The sequence below is a fragment of the Antrostomus carolinensis genome, unplaced genomic scaffold (genome assembly GCF_000700745.2).
Source record: "Antrostomus carolinensis isolate BGI_N321 unplaced genomic scaffold, ASM70074v2 scaffold29365, whole genome shotgun sequence".
NCBI lineage: Eukaryota > Metazoa > Chordata > Aves > Caprimulgiformes > Caprimulgidae > Antrostomus > Antrostomus carolinensis.
In genome coordinates this window covers 2,959-15,998 of record NW_010317509.1, presented here as the reverse complement: position 1 = coordinate 15,998, position 13,040 = coordinate 2,959, and the positions used below count along the sequence as shown (strand labels likewise).

The 13,040-nt window shown below is 37.4% G+C and overlaps 1 protein-coding gene across 1 annotated transcript; it reads right to left on the bottom strand.

The window, feature by feature from the left end:
- Window positions 1-339: 339 nt before the first annotated feature.
- On the bottom strand, window positions 340-6,727 carry LOC104525451 (gamma-aminobutyric acid receptor subunit alpha-4; the record flags this gene model as incomplete). Its single annotated transcript, XM_010168611.1, has 5 exons — window positions 340-492; window positions 1,901-2,044; window positions 3,789-3,871; window positions 3,974-4,194; window positions 6,660-6,727. Coding segments are annotated over 5 exons (669 nt in total), but the record flags the coding sequence as incomplete, so codon positions are not given.
- Window positions 6,728-13,040: the final 6,313 nt, after the last annotated feature.

Genomic DNA, 13,040 nt, shown 5'->3' with positions numbered 1-13,040 from the left:
AAGACTGCTAAAGTTGTAGGCTAAGGACTTGACTGGATTACTCAGGGCCAGGTCTTCCCAATTTGCTCCCCAAGCAGGTAGAATACCCACAGATGTACATCCATGTGCCACAGGCACCATATCACCCTTCTGGTTAAATATTCCAGAGTTTCTCTTCAGATTCCAAGGATTCACATCATACATTCTTCATACACTGATAGCAAAAATTACTCTGAGTTTACATTATTCCCTTTTTTCTGCACTAGCACAGAGGCAGTACACCCCATACACTAAAAAGGCCTATTCTGGCAAAAGTCATTAAAAAGGAAGTACAAGAAAAAGTAAAAAAGAAATAATTACCAAACACAGTTCTAGCTGGAACAGACTCCTTATTTATCCAAAATGAAACTTGAGAAAGGATCACAGTCATAATGCATGGGATATAGGTCTGAATCATAAAATAACCCATTTTCCGTCTGAGGTGGAAGTAAACGGTCATAACAATATATTCACCTAAAAAAAAAAAAAAAAAAAGAAGAAAATATTTTTCTGTCTGCACATAGAATTTTTGTGTTGCAGAATAACTGTTTCAGACTATCAACCAAGATTGTTTGAGATTATGCTATTCATACCACTTAATGTGTATAGAAATATATGTTCCTTAGAGACAAGAAAGAAACAAAGTTTTAAACAAAAAAAAATATCTGGTAGTAGTAGGTCCTTACAGCATCATTCAGAAGCTGCTATCAAAAAATACTATAAATATACAGCTAATACTGGATCACTTTTTACAGCATAAGCACGATTTTAAAATTTTTTTTGGCATCTGTCGAAGAAGAGACTCACAAAACAAAAGCTATCTACCTACCATAGTATCCAGAACATTGTGGTACCTACCTGCCAAATAAAATAGTAACAACAATGATGCACACTAAATTACATGGAATTATCCCAGCTTTTTACTACGCTTATACATCACCACCACTATGATAATTAAACAAATGCAAAAATCATTGACAAGAATTTGAAATAGTGTAAGTTTGTCTAAAATATTATCATTCATATTAGAAAAAATGCAGTTTTACCATAAACTGAATAAACTGTCTAAATAAAGTACTACAGAATGAGCATTTTGCGGATAGCAAGGAAATTCTATTGTTAACTTATAATAATCAATATACCGAGAAGTAAATTTCTAGTTTCTTCCAAAATGCTATTTTATCTTTGGAAAAAATATTCACAGAGCAATACATCAAATTTATTTGCTTTATCTGTTTCGTTTTGACCATCTCACAACACCCAAACTTGCTGATGCATAGAAAATTATTCCAAATTTTAAAAATATTTTGGGAATAAGCCTGTTTATCACCACACTGCTCATCAGTGATACTTCACTCATTTCAGATGCCTGTAGTTGCCATTTGCCTTATTTCTTACAGCACAAATCAGCAGAAGTATCTATTGTGACTAATGCATTTGTGCCTATCCTTATCCGACTAGAGGATTTTTATGGCTTTAATAACCCATTCTGTATGCTGTACTTCTATCCCGAGCTGTTTGCACCGCCAAACAAAGGAATTCTTTTGCACATAATGTGGATACAGTGCTGAGAAATTACTTCCTCACCCAGGCATCCTCTTGACTCTTCAAACTGCATTTTAAGCAGTGATTAAATGCTCATTTTGTCCCTCAGAGTAATGATCTCATTCTAGCTTTCTGAAAGACTGTCACAATCTACTGTAATGAATCTGCAAATGTAAATCTGAAGGACAGAAACCTAATTCAGATTTATGCTCTCAGCCCTTAATATATACCCTATGACATTCAGTAGAATACCTTACAGGAAGGAAAGAAAAAGGCCTCAGGAAATGTTACAGGGTTAGTTTTACCTCAAGTTAATTTTTACTGATGAGAGTCCTACCTGTAATAGATTTAATGGTTTCCGTTGATACTGTATGCCCAAGCAGGTCATACTGAACTAAACTGGAAGACTCCTCAGGAACTTCCACTGACTTCTCAGGTCCTTTTGTCCAGGTATAAATCATTTCACTCTTTGGATAAGCATCTACAACACAGCATCAGTTTGCATAAATAGGAAACTTCTCACACCTTACTAAGAACCCAATCCAAACCTACTGAAATCAAATAGCAAGACTCACACTAATAACCTTAGAAGATACCCTTCACATTAAGTTACCCCCAAAAGCCACCCTCAGAGGAGAATCAATAGCAGCTAAGGTCATATGTCAAGTGCCACACAGGAATTCTTTCTGGATCAGCCCTCATTGGGCATGTAAGGTTTATCTTTAAATTATTTTAGAATTTTCTATCTAAAATTTTGTCAGTAAAATGTACTTGTATACAAAAAAGAGCATGTATAAGGAGGATACATTTGGGAGACTGGGTGCACATTTCTTTACAGAAAAGAATGACTATACTAAAAACTATATAATATTAAAAACTATAATATTTTAAACTTGTGTTTAAAATATTTGCCAGAAACCAGATGTCAGTAAAAAACTCACAATAGACCAAAAATAAGCACAAAGAAACATTTCACATTTAATACAAAAGACATAACTTAGGGCTAGCATTCAATCCCCACACAGCCTAAACTCCTGTTAAAATTAAATCAAATCAGTCTTGCATTTGAAATGGCTACATCTTATTTCAAGTTTTACTGAGGAAAATATCAGATTAGTGTCAAGTGCAATGTCTGCTGGCTGGTGATTCTGCCTGAATAAATATGCCCATGGAGGAGTCCCCACTGTTGAAGCTCCCCTACTGTGCAGCTGATACCAAAGCCAATTCTGACAGCACCTGGTCTCCAGTGTCATCATAACAGGGACGAAAAACTTTATCAGAGCAGTGGCTTTAATATCCCCCCTTTTCTTGACTACCCAGCTGTATAAGCTAAATTTATGCTAAAGTAAGACTATGAGGAGCTTCCAGCCATCTCCAACTTCAGAGCTCTGGGGTCAAGGAAAACAGATTATTGTCCAGCCACTGACTGCATTGGAGTGTAAAGCAGAGAAGTCAGTGACCGAGGTGTCTTAGAAGAGTGACAAGGAAGTTAATAGAGTGCACCAGTCATCCCCTGGCAGTCTCAGAGGTCTCTGCTGTGTATTCAAATCAGGGAATCATAACTACCTCGGTTGTTATGCACTACATCCCAAAATGTTCCTTCTAGCCAAAGTTTGGAGATTATCCAAAAATCTATGTCTGACTTCAAAGCACAAAAGGCAAGTCACCTGCGCTAAGATTCCTCTCACTAGCCTAAAAATGATTTATCTAGTCTAAACTTGCCATGCAGACTCTCACTATAGGCCAGGAGATAGACAAATATAACTAAAGATCAAATCTCTCCACATAACCCACACATTTATCTTAGGAAGTCAATGTGCCTCCACTAACTGTAGAGACAGTCAAATAACCTGCTTCCCTATGTGCCTTTTACCTGGCTGTTGTAAGTTGAGATGGATCCCACCCTCTCTGTCTTCAGAGAATCTCTCACTTCACCTAGTATCAAATTCTTCTCTAAGAAACAAGAAAAACTATGTATTTCAAGCAACTGTGTAGCCAGAATATTAGGGTTTAACATGATAGCTGAATCAGTGTCTGCTTTTCAATTCTCTGCCCAGATTTAATTTTTGAGGCCCTCAATAAAATTCCCAAGGAACTTAACAGGAGTTTTGTCTGCATAAGGATTGTGTATCAAGACCAATATTCAGAAAGTTTAGTAATTGCTCAAAATCTACTTCTACTATTTAAATTCTGTAGTTACAAGAAATTTCATAATTGCAACTTACAACTCCCAAATTTGAGAGGACAAGCATGACCATCCATGGGAAAATCCACTAATCTCATGGGACACTCTGCACTTATTGTAAGCCTATAATGGAACAAATTAAATAGTCTCTGGTTGCCATTTTGTCCGGGCAGTATAACTTTTGCATACAGTAATTGTAAGAAGCTGAACAAACACGTTAGATACCTCATTGTGTACAGGATGGTGCCATTTCTCATTATTCTAAAGAGTTTATTTGGGGCTGTCATATTATGTGCAACAGACTTTTTCCCATTCCTGAAGAAAGTGTCAGGAGTCCAGACCTTTGAAACCATCAAGTTGTTAAGTCTTAATATTTCAATAGGGCCATCATACTTTAATCTTTTGTCTACCCATGTCTGACGGAAGAAGACATCCATTGTATATTCCTGTATTAAATTGCAGAAAAACAAAGATCATATTTGCATGTGTAACTGTTTCCTGTAAAAAAAGAAACCCCTCAGGAGCAAAGAAATCAGCAGTAAAGAAAATGTTAAGTCCACTACACAAACACATTTCCACCAATTAAAGTGTGTTTTGTACTTCTTAATAGCTTAATTTCCCACATTAGGCATATCAATAAATTGCTACACATATTTAATCATTAAGAAATAATTAATCTAATTAGCTTGCAGGAAGCAGGCAATTGAATTTGTAGTCAAGCATATAACTGGAAACAAAATTATCTCTGACAATAAGTGTCAACAGATTTTTAAAGAAAACATATCCATGGATTTTCTGCTGCTGGCTAAATCAAAAATACCAAGACAAATGATTACTGCCACTTTAAAGTCAGGAAAGAAAATTTAATTTCAGCCCATGGAAAGTAAGCTTTTAACTGAAGAAAGCTAAATATTTCCTTTGCCAAGCCCATAAAACATGGATAATAAATTACATACAGACTTGCATATACACACATTTTTTTTTAACTTCATAACTATCCCATTAACTTCCTCAGAAAAGCCATTTGAGTGCTCCAAAGTAAACATGCAAACTACAACTGCAGAACCGCAGACAGAAGCACATTATGAGAAATCATATATAAATGAATGGACAAAAGAATGCATTTCTCATCTTGGGAAGTTAAAGCATTTTACCAAAAAAAGCATCATGTGGCATTGAAAAAGGTAACACAGAAAGCTTTATGTCCTTTCTAACTAACAGTTATGATCTTGTTGTTAAACAAAACGATGTCTTCTGACTTTATTTCAAACTCTTCTGCATAACGTTACCATTGTAACTACTTGTTTGGCCATATCTATTCACATGGGCAAGGAGGCATGTCTGCTAGTGTAATGCATCTTAGAATTATATCTGTCTTCTTTCCCATGGCTGCATCCTCCACTGTGGTTTATAGTTAATCTATGAAAAATCTCTTTTCTAGTGTCATTTCTTGCTGGTGACTTCATAGCTCATAAGTAGCAGTTTCTGTTATTAGCTTCTACATGACAGATTTCGTAATGTAAAATTTCAATCCTTTTCATTACACCGGGTACCAAAGTCACCCGGCTCTAAAAAGACATTCTGATCATCCCCTGTACTGAGACTATCGCACTTTACTGTTTCGGCGAGTTTTATTGGTGCAGACACATTCAGATTACATTGGATCACCAGTGGATACATTAACTAAAAATTATTCCAAACTGATTCCTGGATTTCTGAATAGCGTCCTAACTAATCCCTAACGATGAAAGGGGAAACATCTGTCGGGAACTCTCCTTTTGCCAGTTCCTTACCTACCTTCAGTCCATTTTCTCACTCCTGCCTTCTCCAATATAACTAATAATTTCCCATGTGACACCACATCAAATGCTTTAATGAAACCTGAGAGATCCCATGCAGCCCTCATTTTAAATCTGAGGTACACATTACTGGATTTCTTTGGGACCAGATTCTTGTACCCCTCATCACGCTGCACAGCATCATACTGTACATGACAACCATTGAAGGGGTAGAATGTATTTCAACATGAGACCATTGTCATGAATCTAGCCCTTGAAAAAAATATCTTGCTACCAATCACATACCTTTCCACATGATAGAACCAAATCAGGTGCACCACAAAGTGCATGACAGCACTGTATGGGAAAAAAAAGTTACTGCCCTGAAACTGCCTTTCCCTTAAAGTCATGTTCACTTCAGCAGATACGGCTGTGTTACTTACATGTGATTTCTTGGATATTTTATAAAAAGAGAAACTATTGTACGATTTAAGGGTATACCACTGGATTATAAAGGATGATGAAAGTTATCCCGGATTTGACCTCAAATGAATGCAGATGTCATTCAGGCACAAATAGCAGTACGTGCAAATGTAACGTTTTTCTTCTGTGACTATTTCATGCATGTCACTTTGATGTTCAATTTTTGCAGACACTTGTGAAAACTCTTATCAGTCAAACATTTGTTGAAAGTGATGCTAAAAGGGGCACAAAGATCAGCAAAGGACATTCATCTGAAATGAAAATGTCAACAAGTATTTGTGAAACGATGCCATTATTATTCACCTGAGAATAACACAGGTCTCAGAAAGGAAAGGCAATTTCAAAGACATAACACGTGTTTTTCCCCACAGTAGACTGACTTAGACACTCCCCACAAGGCCTGATTCTGCTTCTATACTATGCAAGTCTGTTTTAAATCCTATGAAGTTAATTCCTTAAGCCAGTCAAAAACCAGTGAAAGTGTGACCAGAATCAGGCTTGATGTATCTAATTATAACCTGTAAATTAAGCTGTTACTAATCTTGTCTACTTTGCATGACTGAACAGTACAGATGAAAACATCCACTCCTTACTGCAGTTAATGGTTTCTCAGAACCAGGAAACAGCATTTTAATCCCAGAAATACATACCATTTCTACATCAGAAACAGGTCCAAAACTGGTGACATATATATCTGTTTTGACTTCAGTAACAGGACCTAATGTATGAAAAGGAAGTGAGCAAGAAAATTTGAATTTTGCAGGTCAACAATTCCCATAAATAATCCTGGTGTGTGAACAGTTATCGCTTTGAGGGTTCTGTGGATGAGCAAGAGCAAAATGCAAATACAGGTCATGTCAGGTAAGTCTCTAGTAACAAGCACTGCTCAATTATCTTTACCACTTAAGTAAATCAAAAGCAGCATTTCCATGCAAAGCCCCATGCAGAAAACCAATGTTGATGCAACAGATAAGAAAACAGATGCCAAAAAATTAAAAGGCTCACTGAAAACACCATGCTAATTAACAACAAGCACCATCGCATTCAGGAAATCCACATTCCCGGAGGCATTTAATACTGACATTCAGTCCTACTGGTAATAACTGGACTACGGATACCAACATGCCATGCACCGGGCAATTTAGTTCTGCAAGATCAAGAACTGCATCCATATGCTGAGATGCACTTAAGTGCTCTAATACTAAAATGCAAATTAAAAGTTGGATATCTAACCAGTTTTGAAGGTCTGAACCTAGATTCAGATGCTACTACAAAGCCTGTCTTAAAAGCACTAGTGATACTAGTCCAAAGCAGTGCTCCAAGCAGAGGTCTTGCACTCTCACAGCTGGGTGCAGCACGGCAACCATCAGAGAAAGCAGTTTGGGTTTAATATATTATTTCCTTTACTACAGGACAAAACACCTTAAAACTTCAGATTCACTCTACAGTACACTCTACAGTTCCCCTTAAACCAAAGAACACATCCACTAACTACTTTCACTGGGATTTAGGTCTGTTTCCAATGTAAAAGGCTAGAAAGCTGCTAATCATTAGAAGTTATTACAATGATTCTGTGATCAAAGCATTAGATAACAGTTTAATTCAGGTAATTAACTCACATCATAAATTAATAAAAAAAAAATCTACTGATGGCCTTAACAAACAGTATGTATTTGAAAAAAATGTATTATCTACAAATTCACAACCCAAGTATCTAAACCTCTGCAACCCAAATTTCTGAAGAGGATAAGTGGCTCAAGTCTGTTAATTCAACCTTTATCATAGTATTTGCAATCAAAAATAAAAGGAGAAAAGACTTAAGACTGTTAGCAGCAGAATAATATGTCTGTCTCTGAAAGAAACAAAAAAAAAAATAAAATCACTGTTCACAGATGTCACTTTGAATCAAACGTTAAAAGGAGAAAAAGAAAGAAGCGACTGGAAAAAAGGGAACCTGTACTTCTTGCACCTAGAACAAGTGTCAAACTGTGAACAAAAAGTAAAATGAAACCATGTAAAATTTTTTCACTAAGCAGTTTTCAAGTTATATAGAGAAGAACAGCTAAGAATTTTTCAGCTAAATGTCAAAAAAGACTTTGCTGGAAGTTAACAGTTTCACAGAGGGACATTTTTTTGAGATAAAATCTAAAGAAAATTCACCCTACAACAGTTGGTAGCTCAGCAGTCCCTGGAAAGTTGGATAGTTTGGCATGTCTGTCTTGAAGAGGTTTTAAGAATAAAATCCCAAGTTCCAGATAACACACTTCTATACAATGCTATTTGGTTTGCGATGGGTTGCTCTCTAAACACGTCAAACGGAAGCTGCTCCCCTTTCTAAAAATAAGTGTTTATCAGGTCAGGGAAATATATGAGTGGTTAGACTACTCCTTTTACTGACAACATAGTCCAATGATATTTCCTGAATACAATTATTTCTGGAGAGCAGAATAGCTCCAAGAGATTGGAAAAACTCTTACTAGAGATGTCAAAATACTGGAAGTGAAGACATTCATCTGCAGCATTAGAAAATAGGGGAGAAAAGCCCAAACATACTTTTACATAGAAACAGAAGAGATCCAATTGTATCTGACCTCTCTTAATCACAAGATGAAAATTTATCGAGGGTTGGCTTAAATATATAAATATTTCACCTGAACTTGAAATGTTTCTGAAATCAAAGTTCTATAGAAATGAAAAAGTCATTTTCCCACATACCTGTAAAAAGAAATGTAGGAATTAGTCTCTCTTACTCAATAATAAAAGAATACTGAATACTGTACTCAGTATCCCAAATCCCTTTCAGGAACTGCTTTGTTTGTTAGTTCTAAGAAACTAAGTAGGAATATTCCTCAAAGAAACTCCAAACCTTTAACTGCTTTCCCCTGGTGATATTTTCTTTCCTTTAGCTCTCAGAACACTGTAATTTTATAATCACATCAAATTGAGCAAAGGGACAGATTTTTCCTACAGGCATGAGCTGCTTCTCTTCAGGCATTGATTTATTTTGTTTTATTAAATGCTTACAGCTTCACAAGCAATAAGTGTTCAGAGATTTTTTGAAGGTTTATTTTTTGAAGTTTCACAGAAAGAGGAAGAGAGCTGAGACCAAGAACCTAATCTCCAAATCAGCAAGCCTTGAGTTCACTCTCCAGTAACTGCTATTCTGCTCTCTAACCTTTATTTATTAGTAGGACCCATGAGAAAGAAGGAACTCCCAGACAACAATGAAGCCACAAAATAAAGTTGAAAGTTTACTTTTGTTTGCTTGCCCAAAATGATGGCAGTACAGTGACAAAACAAACGTTAAAATCACATTTTAGGCAACTCTAAAATGGTAGATGAATGAGGATCTAGAAATATTTTAGAACAAGTCCGGAGGAGGGCCACGAGGATGATCCAAGGGCTGGAGCACCTCTCCTATGAGGACAGGCTGAAAGAGTTGGGGCTGTTCAGCCTGGAGGAGAGAAGGGTCCGGGCAGACCTTATAGCAGCCTTCCAGTACCTGAAGGGGCCTACAAGAAAGCTGGGGAGGGATTTTTTTATAAGGGCAGTTAATGACAGAACAAGGGGAAATGGGTTTAAGCTGAAAGAGGGTAGGTTTAGATTAGATATTAGGAAGAAATTCTTCACTATGAGGGTGGTCAGATACTGGAACAGGTTGCCCAGGGCAGCTGTGGATGCCCCCTCCCTGCAAGTGTTTAGGGCCAGGTTGGATGAGGCTCTGAGCAACCTGGTCTAGTGGAAGGTGTCCCTGCTGATGGCAGGGGGGCTGGAACTAGATGATCTTTAAGGTCCCTTCCAACCCAAACCATTCTCTGATTCTATGATCTTAACAGTTACTCAGCTAGTACTGATGTGCAAATCCTTGCTTTGCACCCAAAACCTATGTCAAACAGTAAAATGTTTGGTAGGAGTGAAGACAGCAGGAAGCAACAGTGAAGCTGATTATCCCCCTAATGCTTTCTCTCCAGTTGCAGCCCTGTCGTGCTCCACATCTTCCACCTACATTGTCAGTTCACAACTGTTAAGGCCAAACCTTGGATTTTCTAGAACATCTCAGTACTTAATGCCAACCCAGGAGTATCTATGGCGACACCAAAACCTATCCCTTATTCTTCTTGTTCTAGAAGAAAACATAGCTCCAGCTGGTAACAATGGCGGGGGTACAAACAGTGAGTCATGCTGCTTTTTTAAGTTAATTAACTATTATTAATCGTGGGAATTCCTGTCAACGAGGAGGTGATCTGTAGTCACCTAACCTACTTTTACTGGTGATTTAAGCAGCCCTCCAAAACGAGCATGTTGCACCACTTAATCAACTCGGGTTCTGCAAGCAGAAGATTCTATTAGAATCCTTAACAGTCTATTACTGGCAATAAAAATGCAGTGAATTGTAAGAAAGCCAATTAACTTCACATATGACCATTTGGGCTTATCCCTCAATGGATGTTCAGAAAGCATCTATCCACCATAAATCTTCAGGAACATTGAAGAACTATTTATAACATACTGGTGTGTATTTTTATGTCAATGAAATAGGAGGAGAGTCCTACACACTGCAGTGGGAACAGTTAAGTCTGAATCACTGCTTGCAAGATAATACACTTTAAAGAAGCTCAGGCAGGATTAAAAGCAACCCCTGCAAAAAGCCAGAATAGTTCAGTGTTAGATAGAGATGTTACACGTGAGCTGAAGAAGCGATGCCAGGCCCTAACCCTGTGAGGAGGAACCTAAGACAGCTCTCCCATGTATTTTATGCCAACATATGGGTTGAACTGCAGCACAGCTCCCAGCGAAAGACTTTGGGCTCCATTATCCCCACGTCTCCATAGGCAACTGTCACTGCAGAGATCTCCACTGTATGTAAACAGTCAAATCCTGCACAGGCTTTCTGTATCTTGCAAATTTTTCCCATCAAGAGGCACGCAAGCAATCAGAAACATTAGCAAACAAGTCTGTATGAATGTTTCAATATACAAAGTACAATTTAAATGCTAAGTGCAGTTATTGCTGCTATTATGAGATTGCTACATGAAATTGTATCAGTTCCTACAGCTACATCTAAAAAAAACCCCATAGTTGCTACAGATTTATTTTTTTTTAATATAACTACATGTGAAAGATTTGGTGCTTTTTCTTTCCAAATTCTTCCTGCCTGGATAGGGTTGATATCTTTTAAGTGAAGGGGGAAAAAAAAGAAACAAACAAAAAAAAAAGTCATCAAGTGAAGCATGTTCTCGTTTCATTCCACCAGAAAGAACAGCTGAGGACACCTGCTATATGTAGGAAGCCTGAACAACTAGGTAGGGCATTTTTAAAATTTAATGTGGAATTCAAACATGTGGGCTACATTCTCTGTGAAAAGACAAATACAACCAACACAGCAGCACACAATAACCTTTGTTTCTACGTATGTTCATCTATCAGCATGTCTGAACCCTGAAAAGGGAAAAGCATTCCTCCAGAAATGAGGAGATTACTGTTTCTTTGCCCATTCATCAGCAGGCAACCTCTGCTGAGACAGCCAACAAGCTTGACACTGGTGCCAGTTTTCATAATGTGGACACCTGTCTACTAAGAACTGGACTAAGAATATCAGCTAATTTTACACAGGTCACTAAACAACAGACAGATGGTAATGACTTCAAGCATTACTAACCTGGGCCAAATTCAAATCAGTCAACTACAGGTATCTAACACCATATCCTGTTAAGCCTTTGAGTCATCTACTCTCACCAGCTGAGGAAGAATGGACAACTGCCTGAAAAAAAATTATCAGCTTCATGTTACAATGCTCACTTCAAGTCCAATTTGCAATCTAAAAAATAAAAGTAAACTACAGTATCCATTATGCTGAGCAATGGAACCTTGAAAGTACACATGACTTCCTAATAAGAGCAGATAATCACATAGATATTTTTCTTTCCTCTAAAACCAGAAAATTGTCTCTGCTCCTTGAATTTATTCTGTGTTTATTTTCTGACTAAAATCATTCCTCCTGCACTGACATGAAATGAAACTCTTCAGAAATGCTATTCATCAGCTGAACATCACACAGCCTAGAAGGGGCAGAGAAGCCCTCTGCTACCGTTCTTAGGGGAAACGATAGCCAACATATTTTATTCCACCAAGTACTCAGCTGCACTTTCACAGGTATGAGATCACAAGAAAGAATACGGAAAGAGAAAGAAAAGAAAAAGGAAAATGAATGAACACAGCCCTGTTCTTTCTACTCATGAGCTAGTCTGCATGGCAACTTCCACACAGAAAGCCACAGAGCTACCACCACTGCACTAGACTTGCAGCTCATGCCAGACTCTACCTCAGACAAATAAACAGAACCCAACTGGCCATTACAAGCAAGACATCAGAGAGGAAATGTTCTCTAAAAGGTACAATTCATTAAAATCAACAGATACATGGCAGCACATGGTGATGCTGTCCTCACCAGCTTCAGTCTCTCCTTTTCTTCTTACTTCCCTAAGCATAGGCTTCAGTGTGATGAGTTACTGTATCAGTTACAGAAGACAGTTACATTTCTTGGAGTTGCAATCCAATAAGGGTTTGAATTTAATCTCACTTAATACCATAAGAGCTGCTCAAGTGAAGTCTGAAACCATGCAAATATTTAAAATGGCAAATCAGACCCAGGCTTTTTACTTCAAGTGAACAATGTTCCTTTCAAAAAGTTTCTGGACTTCTACCATCGCTTTGAAACTAATCACCAGTAAAAAGGTAACAAGGGGATTTTCAGAGAAAATCCAGCTTTCACAACTTTCTATGGTTTTCCTTTGTGTCAAACACAAAATTTTTAAAAGCAGATGAAAACTGGAGTCAGAGTCTCACTAGAAATGCTTTTGCTTCAGTTTTACTGCTGAATCAAAATAGCACTGTGGTAACACTCTTGAAGTTATCCAGCAGATAATGCTTTTAATTAATCACATTACAAGTGGCTTCTGCAAACACTCTGTACTTATAGAATGGTTTTGAACTGGAAACCCACCTGCACAACAAATTGCATTAGGAATTTC